This window comes from Galeopterus variegatus, unplaced genomic scaffold (genome assembly GCF_000696425.1).
Source record: "Galeopterus variegatus unplaced genomic scaffold, G_variegatus-3.0.2 Scaffold5039, whole genome shotgun sequence".
Lineage (NCBI taxonomy): Eukaryota > Metazoa > Chordata > Mammalia > Dermoptera > Cynocephalidae > Galeopterus > Galeopterus variegatus.
In genome coordinates this window covers 132245-159856 of record NW_007731150.1, presented here as the reverse complement: position 1 = coordinate 159856, position 27612 = coordinate 132245, and the positions used below count along the sequence as shown (strand labels likewise).

The 27612-nt window shown below is 39.9% G+C and overlaps 1 protein-coding gene across 1 annotated transcript in view; it reads right to left on the bottom strand.

The window, feature by feature from the left end:
- LOC103604231 (tumor necrosis factor receptor superfamily member 21) overlaps nucleotides 1-27612 on the bottom strand; it is a 69793-nt gene that overhangs the window by 5126 nt on the left and 37055 nt on the right. The window contains exon 4 of the mRNA XM_008588798.1: nucleotides 16319-16584. Within this exon, the coding sequence (XP_008587020.1) occupies nucleotides 16319-16584 (266 nt within the window). The remainder of the gene's footprint in view (nucleotides 1-16318; nucleotides 16585-27612) is intronic.

Genomic DNA, 27612 nt, shown 5'->3' with positions numbered 1-27612 from the left:
TCTTGCTTAAAAAAGAAATTCCCACCCACAAATCACATGACAACAGACTAAGAAGTCCACCCACCTATTTCCTGAACTCATTTCAAAACTTTAAATATTTAATTTCCCCCCAATTTTGCCAAAAGGTCCCATAAATGGAAATTAAGCACATGATTTCCCACATAATTTAAAAAAACAGAATGCTGAACTGATGCTCTCCTGTAATGAACAATGAGTCAGGTGAATATAAAAATGCCCCTGTGAATGGTATTAGCATTGCCACAATGGAGCTAACAAGCACAGCTAAAGCCAGAAACCATTTGACAATCATCTTTCTAGAAAATCTACTCAGCTACTAAATATATGTATATCTCACTTTGTGCAATAGCAAGCCAGTTGCATTCCAAATTTGTCTAAAGTTATTTGCATTTTTCCCCATAAGAAAAAAAATTGCTCATAGAAATTTTTTTTCCCTTTACCTTAATATTTACAATATCCATTGAGCCTGGTTTGCAACACTGCAACTCTATTAGGCATTGCATTACCTGTAATATCTCTAATCAGAAACTTGAGTCATTAGGATACGTGGAATAAATTAATTCTTTGTTTTATTAATTCTCGAAGTTTGATTCAGTATTCTAAATTTATAGCAAATGAAGAACAACGATAATAAGATTTAGATACTAAAAGAGAAGATCAATACTCTAAACAAAAAAAGTCAGATTTCCATAGAAGAGATCTCACAAAAGCTTTGAGCATAAACTTACAAAATAGTCATGAAATAGAGTAACTTAATCTATTCCTTAAGTTTCTTTGAGCTTTCCAAATTCTCTATGAGGACATATTAACTTCTATAGTTAGAAAAACAATAAATGTTATTTTTAAAAGCACTCACCACTGATAAGTATATTTTCCTTCTGCTAACTTGAAAATGCAGTGGCTGCAGCAGCTCTTGTTTACACTGGCAGCCAAGAAATGGGACAGTTAGAAGATCATCTGTGTGCCTGAGCTTCTCTCTGTACTTTTATTAAATGTTCATCGAACAAAAGCATTCATACACTCCCCAACTTATTGCAGTGAGGCAGACACTAAGACTTAAAGGACCCTGGAAAAACTTGGACAATAAAGGAAATGTACCCATAAGATATCCAAAGCCCCTTTGGAGAAATTTGAAAACTACAGTTCTTTTTGCTCATGAGGTAATCATGCTAACTTGGAAGACTTACTTGAGAAACAAAGTAGAGACAGTGACCGACCGAAACAGTAGGGGGCAGAGATAATGAAAGGACAGCTTCCCAAGCAGCCAAAACCAGAACGGTTTTATTGTGCGAACTTCAAGAGCATGCAATTTCTTTTGGTCAAATGAACCTAAAATGTCCTCCTGATTAGTTTCCATGCAAGTACACTTATTCCTTCTAGATACTTATTAGTCCAAGCTGATAAGGGAAGGGAGATAAATGGTTCACCTTACTCAACAAGGTGAGTCACACCTGCAGCTCTGTTGCTGACCTGTCTGAGCACCACCACCGAGTACAAGGAACCATTCAAACGGATTAGGTAAACAGAGTATTACCTGAAATTTGGGAGTTTGAACAGCTCTAGGCTACTGGGGTGTGTAGCAGTGTTTACGAGAACACTGATCTAACTTGTATTTGGGTTGTTCTGGAAGCAGCCATGGTTGTCATCTTCTCCTTTCCCCATTTTCAGCTGTGTCCTTGACAACCTTATATTCCCACCCCAACTAGAATTCTAAAACTCTAAATTTGCTCAACCAAATCATAACTGGAAACTGAAGCTCAAAAATAGTTCTCCACTTCTAATACCAAACTGAAAACTCACTTCCCTGTTGACTGGCCTTTCCTGAGATAAAACACTGTGGAAGACTGTAGTATTTCCCTAGTCACTGGGATGGCAGAGACATGAATGGCAAAGGAAAATCCTTCCAAGCCTTAGTCATGGCCAGGGTGGTATACAAATCAAACAAGATTTTGAGACGTCTTCTTTTCTCCTCCTCTATGATCTGGCAGCATCCCTGAGTATATTCTGCAAGCAGGAATGAGCTGAGAATTCCAGCCTCAATAGCCATCTTTTCAGCATGCAGTTCGTGTTCCCCATAGTCAACTCCTAAAAATCAAAGTCATGAAAATCCTGGAAAATCCTTGCAAAAGAAGAAAGGAGGCATATCACTAACTAGCTGTGTGGTCTAGAAAAACCACTTCCCTCAGGTCTTCCCCGTTTCCACACTAAAGAGGTTAGACTAGGTTATCTCTCAGTTCCTTCCATTCAATTTATGTCTTATTTATGGCTTGCCAAACTAACCCTATTTCATTCTCCTCACCCCCAACCCCACCTCCATTCCGTTTCTCCTTCCAAGTTACCCTCAACTGGTTCATTCAACTAAAGTTTACCAATGACTTATTTTCAATTACTACCCAATTACAATCTCCCTGTGGTTGCACAATCTGTTTTCATAAAACTAATTAACAACTTTGATGCATCAGTAACCCTCCGAAATGAGGCATTAACTACCCAGCCTGGATGCTCCATGCCAGCCTGCTAAAATGGTTCAACTTAACCCCTTGGCTCCTGGCACTACCCAGCTGGATACCACCAGGCCCTTTTCCCCCCTGATATAACTAGATTTGCCTGATAGTCTCCAGAAGAAAGTCATTTTTTCAATTTAACTTTCCCTCTAGACATCATCCCGCACTTGAAAGAAGGAAGAGTTCTATGTTACATTTGTGAAAATCTCTATCACTTTAATAATGGTTTTAAAAAGCCCATTTGCTAAATCCAATTGAGATTAACTGTGATTGTATATGAGTTGACCAGCTTGTTACTCAGATCCAGTAAACAAAAAAAGACCTTAAAAAATAAGCCATTACCAATATTGTACTGTGCTAGATGATTCAGCATAAAATAATCTGTTTGCTGCTGAGGTAGCTGTATTAGCCACATTTTACAGATAAAGAAATTGAGGATCTAGGAGGTTTAAGTAACTTGCCCAAGGTCACAGAGCCAGGATTCAAGACCAGGTCCGTCTAGTTTCAAAGTTATCCCCTTTGCTCAGCCATGCCATTTCCCTGTCTGGATCCCACAACATTTAGAAAAATTGACAAGTCCTGTAAACTAACTACAAGCAGCCACATGACCACAAGGAATTGCCCTGGCCCTCTGGCCGAGGAGAAGGGGCCAGAGGCAGAATCTGCAAAAACATGTAACTCAATGGCAGACTTACGCTTTGGCTGGATGACAGCCCTGAGATAAATAAGAGAGATTCTGTAAATACCAGACTCTTCAACTGTAGCCTATAACATTGTTTTCTATTTCAAAATGTTTCAGATCCAACAGCCCGACTTGTGACCAGCTAAAAAAACAAACAAGTTCAATTTCCACCAAAGGTTTATCTCAAAGGAATTATAGTCACAAATAAATGTAAAATTACAGCTATTTAAGGAGTATGATATTATCTCAAGCTTGTTTCCCCCACTTTCCCAGCTGCCATGTAATCAAGATCAAATTAGACTTCATGGGCTTCTTCAGGTCTATCTAGACATGTAAAATAGGGCTCTGTAAAAAAAAAAAAAAGTGCTTTCCTCCTTGCCATAGAAGTATTTCTTGATATCTGAATCTATTTGGTTTCTGTGTTTAGAACAGGAATTCAGATAAAAAGGAATGCTTTGTTATCCAAATCTACATGATTCCAGGATTTCAGATATAAATGAGGGTTCAGATAATGAGGGTTAACAGCCTGATCATAAAAAATTTATCTGACTCTATTTAATTCCTAAGTTCAGAGACTGAAAAATAGCTATATATGACAATTTTTTTCATAAAAAAAAAAATACATAACGTCCACAAAAAAAGAGAAAAACAGGTTTTTATTAAAGTCCCAGATGATAGGAGACAATGACTTTTAAATTATTCTTCTGAGTGTGAATTTTTGTTAAACCCAATCCAGAGCAAGGGGACTTGGCAAGAATAACTCACATTTACTCAGCAAAACTTTTTGCAAACAAAAAGAAAAAAATAACAAGGAAACAAGAAAATGCTGACTCCTAAATCTTTGAAAGAAGTTATTATCAGTTACAAGAAATTTGGGGAAAATTTGAGAAAGAGGAATATAGACTGGAAATATACACACATACACAGATAAAGCAAATATGTCAAAATGTAAACAATTGTTGAATCTAGATGTTTCAACTTTTCTTTGTTTTACAAGTCTTACGCTAAAAAGTTACGGAAAAAAATTAAAAAGAAGGGCTAAGAGCCAAATAACCTTAAGACAAAAACTCCCAAACTTTTCTTAGGCTTCTGATTGTTTAGCTAAAGCCTCTTGTTTTCTTTCCTTCTTTATTCTCCTTCTGCCCAGCCCAGACCGAGGAGATGAATGCAAGAAGGTGCTAATGCTTAAATCTGAATCGTCGGTTGTCAAGAGGACATCGAGGGCCTTCTGCTGTCTAGATTTCCCTGGTGTCACTGGAGGTCATGGGACAGAAGCAGGAAAGGAGCACAACACCCAGACGCTCTGCTCAGCTTTTCCTGGGAACCCCTAAGCCAGTCCACAGAGTAGCACAGCTGAGCGAACCTTGCAGAGCCTACAGAAAGAACTCACCCACTGTCAGGAGAATCTCAGGATTAACCTGGCTGAAAAATGCCAAAACCATTGGGGAGTTATTTTAAAAGACACCCCTCATACACCCTAGATCTGTTCAAGCACAGGATAATGAAGGTTTTGTTTCAACTGCAACCTTACTTAAGACAACATTTAAAGTTAGCCCAGGTTAGCTGGCCATATCATGTTTCCCCCTTAAATACTCCAAACCCAAATCAAGATAGTTGGCTATAATTTGGGGGATATATGTCATCTGTGAATTCTGATAATTTCTAAGAGTTAATTTCAACACTGAACCCCAAAGGCTATAAATCCACCCACACTTGAAGCAAGGTGTTGGTGACCAACCCTTGCCTTAAGCAAGAGAAGTGTTCCTTTCCTGGGTGCACAGGAGAAAACCTGCAGGAAGCCACAACAAGTAGTGCTGCACAAAGCTGCTGAAGCTGGTAAGAACCAGCTGGCTCCGGAGGGAGAGAGGAGGACATGCCCCGCCCAACTGCTGGCTTGTATGTCTGCAAGCTGTCCAGGCTGCTGACATTAAAGATAACGCTGTTGCAGCCCTGAGCTGACTCACTGACTAGCTTTCTCGAAAAAGGAAGCAAGGGTAGTGAGTAAGTGGGCTCTGCTGGTTCAGAGCTGGAACCCCCTCATATTAGAATAAACTAAGCCTTGTAAGAGCTCAGCACCATCGGAACATTAGGAGACAATGCTCCGTTGGAAATTACTTGGGTTTCTTTAAATGTTACTTAGTGAGATCTATTAGGAAGNAGTATTTTAAAATAAATCCATTAATTGGATTCATAGCATTGGAACTACAATACACATGGTACACAACTCCAAAGGTACCCCCGACTTCCAAGTCTCAGCTACTCAGTTCCCCTCCCTGGTGGTAACTGCTGTTACCAATTCCCTGCATACTCTTCCAGAGAGAATCTATACATATGCCCATAAACCGGTACATAGATTCTCCAATGTACCCCTTTAAAATTTTTTAAAACAAAAATTTTAATATATATATATTTACAGTATGGTGGCACAATATGCACACTGTTCTTCACCTTGCTTTTTTTCACTTAAAAACAATTCTTGAGGTTAGCACATAAAGAACTCACTCTTTTTGACAAGTTCCTGCTGTTCTGCTGTCTGGATGTTTCATAACTTACATAACCAGATAGTTCTCCAGTGAGGGGCATGCATGATTTCATAATTTACATAACCAGATAGTTCTCCAGTGAGGGGCATGCATGTGGCTTCCACTCTTTTGCTATCACAAACGACACTACAATGAATACTGTGCACTTGGATCACTCTGAATGCATGTGAATATGTGCAGGATATATTCCCAAAAGTGAAAACATGGGTCAACCGGCAAATACTTAGGTAGCTATGGCCAGATTGCCCTCCACAGGAGCTGCTGGATTAATAAGTTTTAAAAAGCCCATTTGCTAAATCCAGTTGAGGTTAATTGCTATTGCACATGAGTTGGCCACTTGTTACTCAGATCCAGTAAATAAAAAAAAGACTTTAACTAGATAATTCAGCATTAAATATTTGTAATCTATTTGCTCCTAACATAGCTATATTAGCTGCATTTTGCAGATGAAGAAATTGAGGCTCCAGGAGGTTTAAGTAACTTGCCCAAGGTTAGATACAGCCAGGATTCAAGACCATGTCTGTCCAGTTTCCCTGTTCCCTCAGGACATAAGAATGTTATATCTTTTCCTCTTTGCCAGTCTAAAAGGTTAAAAATCTCCATATGTTTAAAAGTCTTCAGTATGTCCTCTCCTGTGAACTGTTTTGTCCACAAGATTGCTCATTTTTCTCTTAATTTGCAAAAGCCTTTATTTTTTAAGAAAATTAACCCTATGTTGCAAACAATTTCCCCAGTTTTTGTCTTTTGATTTGCAGATGGTGTTTTCTGGTTTGTATATTATCGTTGAGTAGTTGAATCTTTCTCATATGGCTTCTGTGTTTTATTTATTTATTTTTTTTCCTTTTTGTCTTTTTTTTCGTGACTGGCAACGGATCGCAACCCTCAGTGTCGCGTACAACTCCAAAGGTACCCCCGACTTCCAAGTCTCAGCTACTCAGTTCCCCTCCCTGGTGGTAACTGCTGTTACCAATTCCCTGCCTACTCTTCCAGAGAGAATCTATACATATGCCCATAAACCGGTACATAGATTCTCCAATGTACCCCTTTAAAATTTTTTAAAACAAAATTTTTAATATATATATATTTACAGTATGGTGGCACAATATGCACACTGTTCTTCACCTTGCTTTTTTTCACTTAAAAACAATTCTTGAGGTTAGCACATAAAGAACTCACTCTTTTTGACAAGTTCCTGCTGTTCTGCTGTCTGGATGTTTCATAACTTACATAACCAGATAGTTCTCCAGTGAGGGGCATGCATGTGGCTTCCACTCTTTCGCTATCACAAACGACACTACAATGAATACTGTACACTTGTATCACTCTGAATGCATGTGAATATGTGCAGGATATATTCCCAAAAGTGAAAACATGGGTCAACCGGCAAATACTTAGGTAGCTATGGCCAGATTGCCCTCCACAGGAGCTGCTGGATTAATAAGTTTTAAAAAGCCCATTTGCTAAATCCAGTTGAGGTTAATTGCTATTGCACATGAGTTGGCCACTTGTTACTCAGATCCAGTAAATAAAAAAAAGACTTTAACTAGATAATTCAGCATTAAATATTTGTAATCTATTTGCTCCTAACATAGCTATATTAGCTGCATTGTGCAGATGAAGAAATTGAGGCTCCAGGAGGTTTAAGTAACTTGCCCAAGGTTAGATACAGCCAGGATTCAAGACCATGTCTGTCCAGTTTCCCTGTTCCCTCGGGACATAAGAACGTTATATCTTTTCCTCTTTGCCAGTCTAAAAGGTTAAAAATCTCTATATGTTTAAAAGTCTTCAGTATGTCCTCTCCTGTGAACTGTTTTGTCCACAAGATTGCTCATTTTTCTCTTAATTTGCAAAAGCCTTTATTTTTTAAGAAAATTAACCCTATATTGCAAACAATTTCCCCAGTTTTTGTCTTTTGATTTGCAGATGGTGTTTTCTGGTTTGTATATTATTGTTGAGTAGTTGAATCTTTCTCATATGGCTTCTGTGTTTTATATCATACCCAGGAGATCCTCACCTACTACTTTGATTATAAAAGCAGAAAATTTCCCATGTTTTTTTTCTAGTACTTTTTTTGGTGATAAGTCATTTTAATTGTTGGTCATTCTAGCCTGTCCCCTGACTCAGTCCAATTGTGGATAAATCAAAGTGTCCTCTGTGACAACTTTTTTACAGGAATCAGGAGCAACATTTGTCTATCCCAAGGAAATGGTGAGAAATAAGCAATTAAAACGTTGAAATTAACAAGTGTATGATAAAACCTATGACCGTGATGCAATTTCTCATCAGCATCATGACCACTACCGACACTTGGGTTATAACAGATCAAGGGACAGTCTCACAAACAGGGTAGAGAAAGTGGCCAAAACTGGAAGCTATTAAGCTTTAATTCAGGTATGTATTTTGGCTTTAATAAAATTAAAATATATTCTTCAGCACTAGTAACTGATTATGTATTTTGGCTTTAATAAAATTAAAATATATTCTTCAGCACTAGTAACTGATTATGTATTTTGGCTTTAATAAAATTAAAATATATTCTTCAGCACTAGTAACTGATAGAGAAAATAAACTTCTTTTCACAGTATTGATTCTGATTTCCTCCCAATGCACTTTTTGAGAAAGCCAGTTAGGGTATGGATTAAAAGGGTGGAAAATGTCATCAACTAAGAGACTCTGCCTTTTCTGAATGTTGAGATGCTGTGTCTCAGGAAAAACAAAAGCCCATTTCAATCCCTCTACATAGCAGTTTCACAGAAAGTATTCTGAAGTTTGGCTCACATTATCTATCTCTCCTATAAAACTGTCAGCACCTTGAGGGATGATTCTGTTTTTGTGTTTTGCTTTGTTTTGTTTTCCATTTAGCATCTCAGTGCCTGGTATAGGGCTCAGTACATCATGGGTGCTCTGTGCATGTTTAAATAAATTTTCTGTGTTAAACAATCTCATCCTTGAAGGCAATAATAATGATAATAATAACTGTGTATGTGTATATGTGTTGGGGAGGGAGAGACCCCAAGAACCTGTTTCCTAGACTTTTCTCCTTCAACCTGTATACATCAAGCTCAACTGCCATACTTCATTAATTCTATGATGTATATTTTTTCACATTTTAACAACTCTGAAATAGGGATGTATCTTACAACTATAACTGGCAGTGTTTTTATTTCTTTCTCAGTGGTGCATATAGTAATGGCTCATCTTACAACTGACATGTAATTCAATGAAATATAGTAATATATCTTAATTATAATACCTATGTGTATCTCTCAGGGCTATAAAGCTTGCTAAGTGAGCACAGATATGAGCACCCAGGCAGTGTTTGGGATGCAAACAATACTCAGCAAACACTGGTTTGCTCCCTCCTTAATGTGCATTTACTGAAGCAGAGTGCATTTGCTCTCAAGTCAAAAAAAAAAAAAGGACACTGTAGAATTCAAATCTCAACATGGAAAACAGGTGCTAAGATTTACTGAAGCCCCCCGCCCCCCACCATGTCAAGCGCAGGACTGGGCATTTACACTCATTATCACTAGTTCTCACCAAAGCCTTACAGGACACTGTAGAATTCAAATCTCAACATGGAAAACAGGTGCTAAGATTTACTGAAGCCCCCCACCCCCACCCCCCCATGTCAAGCGCAGGACTGGGCATTTACACTCATTATCACTAGTTCTCACCAAAGCCTTACAAGGCAGCTACAAAGAAACTGAAGCTTAGAGTCATTATGGGGCTTGCCAAGGTCACACAGTGAGTGGCAAAAGCAAGATTCAAACCCAATCCAGAGGGACAAAGTTGAATTCTTGGATTTATCAGTCCCTTCTATTAGTTCTTGGAGATTCAAAGTTTGAACTCCAACACTTGACATGAAGTGAGACATTGGAACCTTACTCCTGAACCTTTAATACAGCAGAACAGTTAGAGGTTTCTGAAAAGCAAGCTACTGAGCAAAACAAAGCAAGGACCTAAATAAAACAGATGTTCTCTGCAGAGTCAAAGGTTTGAGAAGGCTTTGTGTGAAAAGCAGGTGGGGCTCCCTGGTCAGAAACCAAATGGGAAAGTTTCAGAGAAGAAAACTAAAATATAGTCTTGAAAGAAACAACAGTCTGTTTTTTAAAAAAATGATTCTCAAATGGACAAAAACATATCTGCTCTAGTTTTTTATGTATTTTTCAGTGAGTCGAGTACTCCTTCCGATGCTACCTTATCCCACTGAACTGTAATTATTTGCACACATCTCCAGCCCAGCGAGTGAGCTATTGAAAGGCAGTAACCTCTTTTCCTCTTTACCTAGTACCAGGCACGTAGCTGGTGCTCGACAAAAAGTTGTTGACTAACTGAATGAAACCTTGGAATATGATAATAAGTAGAACAACCTAAAATGTCATTAGGCTACTCATACACATTGCTTTTTTGTGCACAACCGCCACCTCAAACACAAGCATCACTACATGTACCTGGGCCTATGTGTCAGCAATCCCTTTATAATGTCCTTTTCTCCCCACCACTCTGGAAGTTCCCCAGAGCCCACAGTCACACCCTGCAAATTATGGAACTTGACCTTAAATGACCTTTTAGGCTATCATCATACTGCAGAGAGCAGGGACTACATACATGCTAGTTTAGCTAACATCTTAAGTCTTGGGTCCTTACGTCTTAGGACAATAAACCCTATTTCCTAAGAGATGATCAACTGGAAAATTAAAGACAAAGACTAATTTAAATAGGCAAAAACCAACAGTTAAATATACAGCTGGTATTTGCCTCAACTCACCCTCACTATATTAAATTTCTGAAAATAGATGGTCTCATTCAGACACGTAGATAAGGACAGCTGCATCCTGCAGCTGGTAAGCAAAAAATCAGTAACTGTATTTCCCTCTGCAGCAGAAGCAGGAGCACTGTTCTCTCCAAAATAGAAGGCCCAGTACTTCTCTAGCAGTTTGGATTCTCCCAGTTGATTATAAAGAGCAAAGCCATCCAGTGTCCAACACAGAATCTACTATAGGAGGGAGAGAGAGAAAGAGGAAGAGAGAGAGAGAGCACGCAGGCGTTGTGTTTCTGAGACATAAGTCCCCTATGTGGTTCTGGAAAGGACTAAGATACCCTAACAAAGAGTCATTCTGAGGGCTGGCCAGTTAATACTGTCGGTTAGAACACGGTGTTATAACAAAGAATCATTCTCCTACATGGAAGCCACCAACACCACAAAACATTGGCCCTGGCCCACTTGTTAAATTATAGTGTAGTTTTAATCTACCTAATCCTATGGAAGAAGGAGTAAGAAGTAAAGCATGGATACTCAAGTCCCCTGCCCGATCAACATCAGTCCTTTAAATTTGTGAATCTCTGCTTAAAGCAGATAATTAAAGTAACACTTTATATTATTTTTAATTGTTGTGGTTGTTTTTAATAATATCATTTTTTAATATAAATAAAATTCCTTTTTCCTCCCTTTTTCAAAATGAAACAATAAAAGGATGCTGGAACTCACAGCACAATTACTAGCCGCAAGCACCACTGTAATATCTCTTCATCCACAGTTTAACACGTCATTACCTCGGTGAATTCTGTCATCCATTCACAGTGCGTGAAGAGCAAGGCACTGAATTCCCATTCTAAATGGGAAAATCTCAGAGTCAGAGAAACTGTCCAGGACTTTCTATGCAGAAGAGACAGAGTCTCCTCCTCCACCCTACCCAAGGCAGGAAAAAGAAAAGAAAGAAAAAAGAAAAAGATTGCCCTGGGTAAGCCTGTCTGCATATACAAAAGCCCTAAAATAAAAGGGGAGAAAAATCATGGAAAACCAAACCGAAAGGAAACCTAGAAGTTCAGCTGCTCAATCTGATTTCCCTTTTCCTAACAGCCATGGAGGGAGCAGACCATTACCTCTGCACATACTATCACCTTTGTTTCCTGGCTAGAGAAAACGTCCCAGCCAGCATAGGAACATTTGCTCAGGGAGTAAGAAATAAATATTTACAATTAGCTGGGATTTCCAGTTTTTGGGCACTGAACCCAGATAGCAATCCTCCTGCTTGGCCATCTACTTTAAGCAGTCTTGGAACTGGGAGAACCTCCCCACCCGACACTAAGCGAGCCTTAGTGTTCAGGATTTAAAGGATCTATTACGTGTATGAGTTGAAGCTAGTTAGGAACGTTCTTCCATCTCTCTGGCCTCTAGATCCTGGAACTAACTGTAACTCTTAATACTAAACACCCACCGAATGTTCCCTGTGGTCACTCTCACCTCATTCGCAGAGCAACCCATGGGACAGACAGCTCATGTTGTCCCATTTTCTCATGAAGAAACTGAGGCAGAGAAGCCACGTAATTTACCCAGGGTCCCCAAAGTGGCCATGCTGCTGGGACAGGAATTGAACCTGGCACACATCTCCACCATGGTGTTCCAATTTGGAGCCTTAACAGCTGGTTAGTTGGACCTCCAGCACATTCCTCCTCCCGACCTCTTGGATGTACTTCCTTCAGATTGTACACGTATCTGTAAGTTTCTTCCATTCTGCTATAAGCTTCCTTGATGGTACTGACTCTGTCTTACTCATCTTTGCATTGCCCAAAGTGTCTGGTATAATATTGTGTACAGAATTTCTTATATAATATAAATTTAAAAGTAAAATCACATCATCTCCTTTGCATTTTCGCAGGGGAAACTTAACCCTGGGCATTTAAGGGCTGAAAGAAAATAACTGACAAGCTAAAATTCAATTTCCAGCAATTCTTCAAAAACTCAGGTGAAATAATGCAATTTATTTAGTGAGTGGGCATTTTCCAGACCATAAAAAAAAAAAACCAGAGTTTACTGCTAGAGACCTACATGGATAATTATTCTTTAGACAAAAGAAAAATGATTCCAGGTAGAAGCTGAAGCCACAGGAAGGTATGGAGAACAACAGAAAAGATCAATATGCAAACAAATCTATGGGAGTTTTGACTGCGAGACCGTAATAACTATGCCTTTTGGGGGTATTAAATGTGTAGCATTACAATTCATGACAACAAAAGCAAAAGGCAAGAGAAGGATACATAGGATTAAGGTCTAAGGCTGTCATATAACCTAAAAAATGGTAAAAAAAAAAAGTACACATTTATAACATGTCTCTTGCTGTAATCACTAGGGTATCCATTAAAAATAAAAATGTGCAACAAGCTAATAGAGAAGGAAAAATGGCATAAAAAAACCCCAATTTATTAATCCAAAAGCAAGCAAGACAGAAGGGAGAGAAAAATGGAACAAACAGAAAACAAATAAAGGATGGCAGACTTCAACCCAAATATATAATTACATTAAAAATGTAAACATACTGAATTCTCTAATTAAATGACAAAAACTGTCAGACTACATTTAAGAAACAACTTTAAATATATGGTCTAGACAGGAAACATTCTTTAAATAAAGACACAGAAAAAAATCAAAGTAAAAAGATGGAAAAAGAGATAACATACAATTTGAAATGCTGTTTTGGTTTTTTTGTTTTGCTTTGTTTTTAATAGCTTTGGCAAAATTCCAGCAATTTCCAACTATCATCCCACTGCTTTGCTACTTCTTCCAAATGCTCGTGCCCTGGAAGGGAAGAATAGATAGGATTCTGGAAGACTGGGTCAGTCTGGAGGTTGAACTTGAAAGAAGAGAGTGCTGAAAAATACACCTCATCCCTCAGATAAAGAGTCAGAATCTGGATGTGTTTAATTAAAAAATGGCTAATGGACCACCATGGTTAATAATGAACCAGCTGTTCTCGACAGAGCTAAGGAAAAGCCATACCAGGGCTAATCCTTTGAGTGGAACACAACATAGGTGCTCTCAGGCTTTTGAACAGGAAAAAACATAAACCATTTTTTAAAAAGAGTCATTTTTACACATTAAGAGTCCATTAACTCCTGGGACAAAGTCCCAAATCCCTAGCAGTATGACAAGGCACAGGAAGAACCAATCCATCATATGATAGGCATTATAAGTCCCAATTATGCCCCCTGCCTTCTGATTCTTTTGTTTGAATTAACAAATCCCAGAGATGAACTACGGACAGACAGTTACATACTGTGCAACTGATAAGAACTGGCAGCCAGAAATCCATGCTTGTGGTCTACTAAAATTATAGTTAGAACTGTATCCAGAATGCTGCTAGACAATGGTGTACATTATTAAAACATAGAAGGAGAAGCTCGGTACTGCCTTCTCAATCTCCATTATAACAATGTAAGCTAAAGAACAACAAAACAGAAAGCTATAGGATGCTTTAACACCACTATTTCTCAAAACAAAAATAAATAACAAAAAATAGATATTATTAGAATCTTTTTGTATTATAGAGGAAATAAGAGGAAGGAAAGAATTAAAACATGCAAGAGTTTGGGCCGGCCCGGTGGCGCACTGCTACAGTGCGCCGCTTGGGAAGCGCGGCAGCACTCCCGCCGAGGGTTCGGATCCCACATACAGACCGGCCGCTCACTGGCTGAGCGAGGTGCGGGAGCAACACCAAGGGTTGCGTTCCGGTGCCGGTCCTGGTCCGGTACAGGCGTGACACTGAGGGTTGCGATCCGTTGCCGGTCACGAAAAAAGATAAAAAAAAAAAAACATGCAAGAGTTTGACACTTGTTTTGGCTTTGTTTTCCTATTAATTGACCCAATGATTTTTATGTTGTGAATCCTTGATATGCATTCTCCTGTTCTTATTTGTCACTGGGCCCACCATGCGTTTGGATTAACCAAATCCTTAAGTTGCATCAATCACATGTCATCTTTCACGTAAGCATCATCAAGAAGACCTGGTGCCTTATTCTCAAGTATCATCTAAATCTTTCTTCAAGACTGCTGCTTGTCCTACCAATTCTTTCCTTAAAGCCAACACTCCAAGAAAGCACAATAATGCTTTTCCTCCAAACTCCCTTTATTCAAACTGAGCCATTTTATTTAATTAGAGGGTAAACATCACCCTTGCTTTTCCCCAAAAATCCAGCTCCTTAAAGCCTGTGATTCACTTTTAGCTGTGAATCATATTTAATAAAAATTGTTTCTCAGAAAGTCATAAGACACTGGTGTGTGCCTTTGAATGTTTACCACTTGGTCTATTAGCAAATATTTTTTCTGAAATTCTACATTTCAAAGAAGTTAGAAATATGTCAGGAACTTTAAAGACCATGTTCAAAGTCAATTAGCACCTGCAAATTTTTATCCAAACAGTTACTTGGATAAAAGATCCCCCTGCTAAGTGTTTACTCCAATAGTGAAGAAGTACTACACTGTCAGTAGAAAAAGATAAAAAGCATTTGGACTTAAGTACATGAAACTGAGTTCCCTTGATATACAAAAGTTGGTGCAGATTGATAATGAACTGAGTTGATGCAGTAAAAATAATCTCTACCTAGATCTTTTAGGTAACCAGTATGAAACACTAGAATAATAACACAGGCAGAATGGCCCTCGAAATCTTAAGTGATTTTATCAAGTCTTAGAGGCAGCATTTTCTTTATTCTGGGAACATGTTTCAAAACTTTAATCAAAGTCTATGGGAAACATGGTTCAATACCCAAATCTCTACTTAATTCACAGCCTTTCAGGGAAGTATATTACAATTTAAAAAAAGCTAAGTAAAATGAGTTACATCATGATCATAACAACTATTTGTAGAACACTTTCAATAAGTCAGGCATTTAATACATTTTATTTCTAGTCTTAATTAATCTTATAAAATAGGCTTACAAATGCCATAACAGAGGCAGAGAAAGTTGAAGTAACTTGCCCTTGGCTAGTAAATGTGAAAGCCAGGACTCAAATCTAGTGTCTGGCTCCAAAGCCAGGGCTCAGCGACTATAAATAAATCGTACTTGTGGGTCCCGGCAGTTCCTCTCTGATGTATGGAATTGAACAACCCAAGGAGGAGGATCAATCCTGTTATGACTGCTGCTAGCACCACCTGTATCCTCAGGAGGTGAGACCAAGCCTCTCTAAGCCACATCACAAAAAACACACTCTGGAGGAAGGGAGGGTATAGAGAAAAAAAACCCATAAAAACAAAAAAGAACTTCCTTCTTGGTTTGTTCATAGTGTGTTTTGCAAAACGAAACTGCAAATTGGGTAACAAGGAATAGATGTGGCTAATGACAGCACACCCATAAAAACAAAAAAGAACTTCCTTCTTGGTTTGTTCATAGCGTGTTTTGCAAAACGAAACTGCAAATTGGGTAACAAGGAATAGATGTGGCTAATGACAGCACCTACCCCAAAGACAATGATTCTCAACTACGCACATTGGAATTACCTGGATACCTTCTAAAAATACTAATTCATAGTCCTCCCCTTAGAGATTTTGATTTAACTGGTCGGCAGTGGGTTGCAAGCATCAGAATTTTTTTTTAAAGTTCCCTAGATGATTCTAATGGACAACTATTGAAAACCACCATCCTAGAAGGTAGGGATGTGTGTGTGTGTGTGTGTGTGTGTGTGCACCTTAACACCTATTATCAATTATTTTTCCTTGTTACATATACCTGAAAAAATTTGAAGCACAGGGACAAAGATTAGTGGTCAGGACACACAACCAGGGCTACTTTACCTGGGTGGTATCTTCCATCAGTCCACGAATCTTCTCCACAACATCATTGCGCCGGTGCTGGCGCAGGGCACTAATTAGCTGGGCAAGGCTGGCCTCGGGGCCCCGGATGGTCCAGTGCTGCAGGGCTGCGTAGGCCCGCTCATGGTCCGCCGTGTACCCATTGGAGAAGGCAGCCACCTCCCTCTCGCTGGCATTGCACAGAAACTGATAGATATCCTTCCACTGGCTTCCCACTTGGGCTGCTACAAGCTTCAGGATGTCAATACCTACACCAGAGGTGAAGAAAATGAAAACAAATACAGGCATGTGAAAGAAGGTCTTTATATAAGGCTATTCTACTTTAATGAACTAGAAGCAGCAAGCTGTCCCATTGCTCTACACGAAAGGAATGCACTGCCTTCCATAAGAACTTGGCACAAGCAGCCTATCCTGGAGATTAGTTAGGTACCTTTATACAAATTTCACTTTCCAAATGTGGAACCAGGAGAAGGAGCGACTATGAAAGTATGATAAATCACTCCCAAAAGATGTTTTGAAAGCCAAACCCAAACAAGGTAATAAGAATGATCTCTTTGGTACTATTTGATACAACTATAAACAAATTAGAGGCTACCAGACTAAAAAGTTGATGCTTCATGAAATTTAGAAAAAGGAAAGGCATTTATTAAAACTGCAGTGAACTTTATCCAGCGCTGTCTAGGGAAAGGATGTTCAGATTCTGGGAAAGGTGTCCCTTATGTCAACTGAAGAGATAAGCAGCTGTTCCAGCCTAATAGAGGCATTCCTTAAGAACATCTAACTTCTTGTGTTCTAATTCTTCACAAAACAAGCAATTTTCTGTTTAATTATTCAGTCTTCCAAGTTAACTTGCAAAGTTATAATGAAGACAGTAACTAAAATGACAGTATAATAATAATAGCTCTTATCTTCCAGGTATTATGTTAAGGCATTAGCTCATTGAACATCTTTATAAGGCATTACCAATCCAATTGCACAGGTAAGAAAAAAAACATAAAAACACTTACAAAAGTTAAGCTACTGGCCCAACATAACAAAGGTAGGCAGGTTTGGTATTGAATGCAACTCACTAGGTTGGCAATTTGAAATCCTACAAGTGTAACCAGTATTACATGTGTTAATACATGCTATCTTCCAGGAGGGAGAAAGTGCCTTGAGCAAATGATCAGGGCTGGTTATTCTGCCTTATATCTGCCCCCAATAATTTAATATACAGTAGTCACCCCTTATACTCACAATATGTTCCAAGACCCCCAGTGGATACACAGAACAGGTAGTACCGATCCTTATTGCCATCAACTGGAACACATTTCTGTTCATGTCTTCCACCCACAGATTTAATGCGTTTTTCATCTTAAGCATTTACCATGCACTGTGGCCCTAACTTCTGCAGTTTGAGGTGCGACAGCAAAACTAGTGTGAATTTCGTTTTCATTCTTCACAATTTCACAAATACAAGATTCGTTCTTATCATAGATCTTAGCAACTTCAGCATATGATTTTTTTTTTCCTTTCTTAAATCAAGAACTTTCACCTCTTCACTTACACAAAGCACTTTACCGGTTCTCTTTGGTATATCCAAATTGCCAGCCAGCATCACTACTCTTGTGCTTTGGGGGCATTCTTAAGTAAAATCAGGGTTGCTTGAACACAAGCACTGCACTACTGTGACAGTCGATATGATAACTGAGAGGGCTACTAGGTGACTAATGGGCAGGTAGGATCTACAGTGTGGATCTGCTGGACAGAGGAAGGATTCATGTCCCGGGAAGGATGGAGAGGACAACAGGAGATTTCACCATGTTACTCAGAATGGAGTGCAATTTAAAACTTATGAATTGTTTATTTCTGGAATTTTCCACTTAATAGTTTCAGACTGCAGTTGACCACATAACTGAAACAGCAGATAAGGGAAAGGGGGACTACTGTACACATTAGCTCTGCCAGGGGTTCATATATAACCCTCTTAGTAAGGGCTCTGGTATTTTATTGCCATCCTCTGAATCAGTATAAGGTATTTGAATGAGGCCATACTCACATGCCCTAACACCAGAGTTATTATAGTTAACAATGTCTTAAAAATATTTACTACTTAATTAAAAAAAAAAAAATGGGGTCAATTTCCCAAGTGAGGTTTAGGGAAGAAAGGAATAGAGAAGGGTAAAGAGGACTTTACTGTTAAGATTAATTGAACTTTTCAATTAACTAGAGGTTCACTAGGAGTAACACATCTTTTCTGTTTCAATCAGTTTTTGAGGAAAATATTTACAAAATGAGCTATAATCAATTTTTGCCTAAGAACAGAACAATAGTAACTGCAGAAGTTTGTCTGAACATGGAGGATTTCGTGGTTCCTCAACACAAATCCTTACTCTGACATGCAATCCTATTGAGGCAGATGATATGGAAGACTGTATACACTCCCAAATCAATCTCCTGAAAATTGTTTTCAAAAAATAAATTCCTAGTAAAAGGCTGCTTTACCACAAAAAATAAAAACTTTAAAAAGTAGAATACCATAAATTGAGACATGACCGTAGTTCTCATACTGTTTAGCCCTGCCTGTGAAATATACTTGAGCCAGCTGCTTTTCAGTTATCATAGCAATGCTTAGCCAGATACAGAGCTTTTGATTTCAAGCAGAGAGACTCCTTAAAAAGAAAAAACAAACAAAAAAACACGTCCCATTTAAAACCCCGCAGGTAACTTTCAGGAACAAGCCAGCTCTTTGTGGTTGATGTGATGGACTCTTCCAAACACCAAAAGGCTTGTTAATCCTCGAATCTTAATTTAGGTCAATTTGACTAAGGCCCACAGCATCTTACATGAAAACATGACTGGGTTTTCTTGTAAGCAGGACCATTGCTTACATCTTCATAATGCCAATGACAGTGTGGCTTTGGGCAAACCACTAACAGCCACGTCTATTTCCTCACTGTACAATGGAGATACTCACTATGGTCCCTGGGGATGAGCTGATTAACATTTTTCTATAGAGTTAATTTATTTTTGGAAGTACCCCCATCATTATAAATGTTCCACATAATGAGCACTACAACTGAAAGCTCAATGTATTACAGATGCACATGCACAGCCTTTATAGAGTAATTACAGAGTTTAAAAGGTTTAAGTTTAACAACAGCTCCTTCCTCCACAACACAGTATTTATACTTTTTTTTGAAGTCACAAAATAAAGAAAAAGAGAAGAAAAAAAACACACAAAGAATGGATACAATGAGATTTCCCTTCAACTAAAATTGACTGGAAGCTAAATATAAGTCCAACAAATAGGATTTCATCTTGTTCTCGTACTCAACTAGACTTGCCTCCTATGAAAACATGGAGTCAAAACATGCACTGATCTGGGTCCACAGTGTTCCTCACCACCAACCCCTCCCATTCTGGAGGTGATAAATCAAAAATGGAGTTGATTAGTCAAAGATGAAAGGCTGGTATCTCCTGGCTCCCTCAGGAGACACCAGCCTTTCAGCCCAGCACATTAAAACAAAACCCCAGCAGAAGAGCAGTCTGAACTGGCCCAAAAGTTTGTTGCATCTTGCCTCTACCCTCAGCATCACCATCAAAGGGAAAAGAAAAGTCTGTGGAATATTTCAAGAGTATTAATTGAGCAGCTACTGTGTTTTAGGCTGTGTTTGCTGCACTAAGACCCTTATAAAATTTTAAGACAGAAAGAACTTACCTCCAAGAAAATGAAACAACACCAATGAAACACAAAATTTGTCAGGCTTTGAAAACGTTCTTTGTTTAGAAACAAGTGTTAGGCAAAACAAAACAATACAACTATAGAGAACAGCAGTAGGATGAGTCAACAAATTAAGATAGTTACTTCTGGGGGGAAGGACAGGAAGGTGCACAGAAGAGACTTCAAAGGTCTTCACAAGGTTCTATTTCCTAAGCTGGATGGTAGAGAAAAGGGTCTTCTTTTTAGTTCATCACTTTGATATTTATTTTATGATTACTCTTTAAATTTTATAATATATACATATTATACACACATATATAAGACGTGCTTATATAAACTTTATAAACACTTACTACTTTCAAGTGTTTAATTTCATCAATAAAAGTAAAGAGAGGTTGGTGACCAGTGTGAGGTGCCTTTATTGTGATTAACAGGGAATGTGGTGTGGTAGAGGAGCATATTCCACACTGGAATTATGCTCCTTGGGCATGGCCTTCCAGTCTGGGAATGAGTGCTCTCGAGGCTGGCCACAGTGTGGGGGAGTCTTTCTGGTCTCTCGTTATTGACCAAGTAGAGGCTGGGACAGTTTTCTCTGGGGCTAGCAGTGTATTTCTTTTCTTTAAAACTGTGGTAGCCTTAAAAAAAAAGGAGAGGACAACAAACTTTTCTACAATGGCGATAGTAAATATTTCTGGCTTTGAGGACAAAGCAGTCTGTCATAACTCTTCAACTCTGTTGTAATGTGAAAACAGCCATCGACAATACAAATAGGTGTGGCTGTGTTCTAATGAAACTTGATTTTAAAAACAGGTAGTGTGCTGGACATGGCCCATGGGCTGTATGTAGTTCACCAACACTTGCAATTAATAGCAGTTTAAAAAGAACATAGCTAAACTGCCAAACAGCATAAAGATTTAGAAAAGCATTTTGTTAAAAGAAAAAAAAAAATCACACCCAAAAGACAACGGAAATGAAAATTCACATCCCAATTATTAACCTCAACGTGAGTTTATAGTAGGTGAAATAAAGACCACCTCTCTGCTCGGCAGGGTACCATGGTCATCTGAGAGTTTTCATTAAGACTGGAGACAGTCATTATGTGCTGAGTTGATCTGACTTGTTTAACTGAAAGTGGTGCCCAGTCTCCTTTTCCTTGTTGAAAAGTAACACAACTCTCAACCTACTGAAAGGCTGATAGACGGAGGCATGCAACTTATTAAAATTGCTTTTTCCTGTAATGCCACATCCTGGAGCTCTGGGGAATAGCTGGAGTTTCTAAAGAAGTCATCAAAAGAGTCAAGCCCAATAAACCAGAGGCTTAACTAGTCAGGAGCTACCTAAGAGGGTGGCCTTGGCCCCTGGAGACAAGCATGAGAATTGTAAGGATCAGGTAGCGGGAAGATCATGGGCTTGGCACTCACAGGATACAGTTTCAAACTCTAGCTCCATGACTTATTAGTTGCGTGATCCTGGGCAAATGACAACCTCTAAGATTTCAGTGTCCACATAAGTAAAATGGAAATACCACCTCTCATTTGGTAGGGTGGTTAAGGAGATTTACAGGATCAAGTATTAAAAATGCCTAGGGCAACACCTCAGTACACTTTGGTTCTCCCTCTCCTGACCCCTCCATTTCTGCATGCAAAGAGCCATTGGGACAAGTACCTAACAGGCAGGAGAAGTTCTGCACAGACATGGGTTTTAGCACCAGGATTTCAGGTGCTGAATAATGAAGCCAAGCAGCAGACTTCTGGCTTCCTGTGTTTCTTGAAACCTCACTAGCACAGTCAGGAGGGACAGCATCGCTGAACTCATCCACCAAAAGGCACATGTGGAAGGAAAAATGCTGCTGCCACTACCTCTGCCACATCAGGACATCACACCAGTACTCAGTGGGCTCTTCCAGGTGAGCTGACACTGACCCGATCCACGGCAAGAGAGCTCAGGAAGAGAGGCAAGAGGTGATAAATGGGGTTACAATGAAAGAAATGGCATTTTCCAGTGCATTATAAAATGCTGAATTAGAAAGTGTCTGGGTGACAACCCTAATTTGAGGCTCATTTTTTTTAAGCTCAGTGTCAGCTTCAGGATGCCAAAAAAGGGCTCCTGTTCTTATAAAAACCTGAATTGACCTTATCATTAGAGAAGGTATTCAAGTTCTTTTCCTTTTGGAGATAAATACCTGAAATGAGTGCCATCACTAAAAGCTCTTATTAAAGCCTCTCTTGGAAGAGGTATGGACAGTGATGATGGAGCCGGAGGAAACAGAGGCCGTCTGTTACAATACCTGAAATGAGTGCCATCACTAAAAGCTCTTATTAAAGTCTCTCTTGGAAGAGGTATGGACAGTGATGATGGAGCCGGAGGAAACAGAGGCCGTCTGTTACCATGTGACATGGCACTCTGGGCTTCAGACTGTGCAACCAGCCTTCACACAGAATGGGTGCATCTAAGAGATGAATATGTTTATTAACTTTTTGATGCCACCAAACTTGGGATTGATGCATTCCCACTGCATCTCTTATACTTGTAAATGTCACCTCAGTTCTCATTATTCTAGAAAGAAAGGTAAAGGGACAAATAATGAGAAAATTCCCATGGAGGCAATTAATACTCAACTTTCTCCAAGGACAGATGACTACACAGTCATTTCTGTGCTGGTTTCTCAACACACACGCAGCAGGCTCCTGAGATGTACACGGGGAAAACAGCAGACGTGAGCTCAAGACACTGCCCTTCTAACACCACCCTGATCCTCCCTGAAAAGACACACTGTGTCCCTGGCTGTGCAAACTGAAGATACAGGAACAAAGATGAGCACCAAACATACAATGTATGTACAGAGCAACATATGCCAAGTTCAGAAATTTGAATAAAAGCCTGGAATCGATGTTCTACCGTGTACAATGGTCATGTCCTCAGAGATGCCTTTTCTCATCACCTTCTGCCCAGGCCTTATATCTGCTCTTATTACCATTATCTCTAGCACCTTCTAGAGCCTAGTGCATAATAGGAATACAACAAATATCTTTGAATAAATGAATGAGAGCCCTTTCTGTCATCCCTGACCTCTTGCCTGAGCCTCCCCACCATCTGTCATCTCATTAGCCCTGGTAACTTAAGCCACTGAGAACCTGAGTGGCCACATGCCCATCACACACCCTTGTCGTGTGGCCCTGCCAGATCTCCAGTGTCTGCAGTAATGAGAAGAAAGGGCCACGGTTCCACAGTGTGTCCACCAATGGCTGGAACATGGGCTACCTGGAACCCAGTTCTTGCAAGAGAGCCTCTCCCTCTGCCAGCACCCTCTTCCCACTGAGGGTGGTCTGCCAAATCCATGTCAGAGACCAGAGGTCACAGGTAGGAAAGGCTTCCAGGATTCTCTCTCCCTCTGCAGAATCCTTCTGCTGAGATCAGCCATGTCTATCCGGCCTGATAACAGAGTGAGTGCTCCTAAAAGAAACAAACCCACATGTACATGTGCTTTGTAGTAACCAGTATATCACAGGATGATTAAAAATTGGTATATCAACAGGGATAACTCCCAGTGCATTCATTACACAGGAAACTGCTTTATCAATGCTGGGGACTTGGTATGCCCTGAGTTAAAGATACTCCTTCCCTAGTTGAGGTACAAATGTTGGAGGAACTGTTTAGATTTTATTTTAACCCCCCAAAATGATTTCTGAACCAGAATTCATCACTATCTTGTTTTAAGTTCCATAGACAATAACTATAAGCTCAGACGAATCTCAGAAGCAACTAAAAAAAGCACTGTAAAAAGATCTCTTGAAGTTACTGGGCAGAATGTTTTCCAATGACAAACTATCAAAACAGTAGACAATTTTCCAAATGGAAGACATAGCTATCAGTGATGCTGTGAGAAAAACTAATAATCTTTTATTTCATTCCATGGGAGAAAACAAAAAACAAAAAATACCTCCTTCCTCCTTTTCTTAAGTCTGCGTTTGAAGCTACCCTAAATATCAAGCTGTTAGTTTATTCACTCAGCAAAAATGTACTGAGCACCTACCTCGTGTGTATTAGTCCATTTTGTGTTGCTATAACAGAAATACCTGAGACTGGGTGATTTATAAAGAAGAGAAGTTTATTTGGCTTACGATTCTGGGACAGCTGCATCTGGCACGGGCCTCCCGCTACTTCTACTCATGGCAGAAAAAATGGCAGGCAGCTGACAGGTACAAGCAGATCACATGGTGAGAGAGGAAACAGGAGAGAGAGAGGAGGTGCCAGGGTCCTATAAACAACAAGCTCTGGCGAGAGAGGAAACAGGAGAGAGAGAGGAGGTGCCAGGGTACTATAAACAACAAGCTCTCGCGGGAACTAATAGAGCGAGAACTCACTCATTAATCCCCCCTCCCCCAGGGAGAGCATTAATCCATTCATGAGGGATCCACCCCCATGACTCAATCAGTTTCCAACACTGCCACATTGGGGATCAAATTTCCACATGAGTTTTGGAGGGGACAACACATCCAAACTCCATCATCGTACAATACGCTATCCTAGGCACTGGGGACATGGAAGTGTGCAAACGCAAAACAAAACCCCTTCCTCCTAAAGGCTACTTCTATTGGGAGCACGTGGGAGGAATCAGCAACGGAATGAAAAATACAAAGTGTGTTGGATGGTGAGGAGCCAGCACTAAGGAAAAAAAGAAGGCGGGGGGGGGGGGGGAGAAGAGAGTAGAGTTGAGGCGGGTAGATGGTGGGGCTGCAATTTAAGAAACGGGCCCTATCTAAAAGAAGCCCCACTGAGGTGGCCTTTGAGGCAACACCTGCATGTAGCAGACTGTGCAGATATCTGCAGGAAGGGAGTTCCGGGCAGAGGAACAGCAGGTGCAAAGGAAGCGAGGGTGTTGGCGTGTCCGAGGAGCAGCAGGGAGGCTGACAGGGCTGGAGCAGGTGAGCGCAGGGGGAGGGAATGGTGGGAGTCACAGGGTGGGAGAAAATTGGAGGGGAGGGGAGTGCAGATCACATCGGGCCTTCAGGCTGCTACTCTGAATCAGTCAAAAGCCATTAGAGATTTTGAGGAGAGAAATAACATGATCTGACTTAACATGTGAACAGCATCATTCTGGCTGTTGGGTCAAAAATAAATTGAAGGGGGCACAGACAGAAACATAGCAACCGAAACCTGTCAGAGGCCACAGCAGTAATCCAGGAGGGAAGTGATGGTGGACAGGGACAAAGTGGTCAACTTCTGCATCTATTTTGAAGGCAGAGATGATGGGATTTGCCAATGAAGCAAATACGGCGTGAGACTGAAGTAAAGGAATTCAGTGTGACTTTAAGGTTTTGGCCTGAGCACGTGGAAGACCAGAGGGTCATTTTCTGTGGCAGGTAACTGATGTGGAAGTATGGTTTGGGATTCGGTTTTATACATTTAAGTGTGAGGTGCCTGTTAGATATCCAGGTCTGTCAAGCAGACAGGAGGATGTTTCCACCTTGTGTTCAGATACAAGGTCCAGGCTGCATATATGCACCTAGGAATTACCAGCAGACAGACGTAAAGCCACGGGTCACCAAGGGAGGAGGTGTGGATGGCAGAACACAGGGGTGAGCACTGAGCCCCGATGGTCTCCACCAGAGGTTGGCGAGATGAGGAGGAACCACCCACGAAGACAGAAGGACCAGCCCGCGACACAGGAGGAGAACCCAGAGTGTGATGTGCTGGAGGTCAAGGGAAGAAAGTGCATTGAGGAGAAGAGAATCAAGAGTGCCACATGCCACCAATAGGCCAAGTAGAGGAAAACTGAGACTTGAACAATGGAGTTAGAATCACATTGTCAGACTAAATGGAAAAGAGGTGAGATTATGGCTAACATATTGCATTATAATCAATGCCTTTTCATAGCTTGGTTGCAGTGGATTTTTCTTCCCCCTTAGTGATGTATAAAATAATGGTATGTCTCACAATCAATTGGGTCTCAGATTTGATAAAATATAGTAAGACATATTTTTTAATTTATAAATTTGAACCCACCTATTTGTCAACAGTTGATGTATCATCGACAAACTTAATACGTCAAATTCTGTACGTACACTGCAAGGTTAACTACCAATTACTCGTGAAGAACAATCAACAGAATCTAGAAATTCTTCCTCCTCTGCAAGATCTGCTTACATAATGCCTGACCAGGTTGATTCAAGGACACATATTTTTAGGGATTTTTTTTTTTTCTATTTGCATTTGAATCCTACATGGGGAAAATGCTGATTTATTTTTCAATATCCCAAATAACTTAAATTCAAAAACTGTTAGATAAATTATAAAATAAAATACACATTTATAAAATAAATATCTTTCCCCTGAAGACTAGAGGAAGAAGTCTTCGGTGGGTAACAGGGGGCATGTCAGCATGACAGCAACCTCTGACTCTCGAGGGCAAAGGCCATCTCTCTGGTCACTTCGTGCACAAGATAATGGTTTTTTGGCTTTAACCATAAGAGGCTTTTCTCCTGTAACAGTTCTCTGTGCTTTATAATCCTCAAACAGCCTAAGAAGTTAAACAGAAAGGTGCCGTCTGCTGGAAATGGCTTTCCTGGAAGCAAAGGTGGAAAAGGCAGTGGGGTGGGGATGTGGGGTGGAGAACTGGCCGACTGTCCCTGCTGCTATAAAATGACAGTGGCCCACAGAAGCCCTGGGGCTGGAATGCAAGGGCACAGCAACCTCTTTAAGGGAATAATCTGCTCCCTTCAGCCCGGCTTCCTGGTGTTTACACTTCAAGTCTACTTCCCATAGGAAATTTGGACTGACAGACAGGATGACTGTCTGGAATTTTTAGTTGAGGAGTCTATCTGGCAGGGGAGGGAAGGCTGCTTTGGTCGCAGCTGCTGCTATGTCTGCTGCTGAGGAAACCACCAAGTCAAGCAGATGTGAGTTCAGATTAGGAGCACTCCATCACCTCTGACTTATTTGAAACAAACATGTTAAAACAGCCCCACAGAGCCTTCAGCCATTGGGTATCTGGCTTTAGGATATTTCCATTTCAAGCAATTCATGAAAAAGTAGGATATCAGATCAACTTCTATAGAGGAAAACTCATTGTCGGTGACAATTTTGTAGGTGTTTTATTTCAGAACACATTGGGTTTTGCTGAGGGAAATAAATTTTTCTTTATTGAGCATGGTTTAAAAAAAAAAAAAAAACAACCACAAAAACTTAAAAATTTCTAGCACCAAGTAATTGATGGGAAATCCAGATTATGATAATCAAGAGGCAGTGTCTTGAGTCAGACTGGTGCCTGAGTTTAAAACAACCTGGCACTGCCACTTTCTAGCTATATGACCTTGGGCAAGTTACTCTTTGTACCTCAGTTTCCCCATCTGTAAAATGAGGATGATAGTAGCCTTCCTCATAGGCTTACGAAAATTAAGTCAACATTTGTGTGGCACTTGGTAAGTCTGATACAAAGGTACTTCAAGTTCATTACCTCAGTTTCCCCATCTGTAAAATGAGGATGATAGTAGCCTTCCTCATAGGCTTACAAAAATTAAGTCAACATTTGTGTGGCACTTGGTAAGTCTGATACAAAGGTACTTCAAGTTCA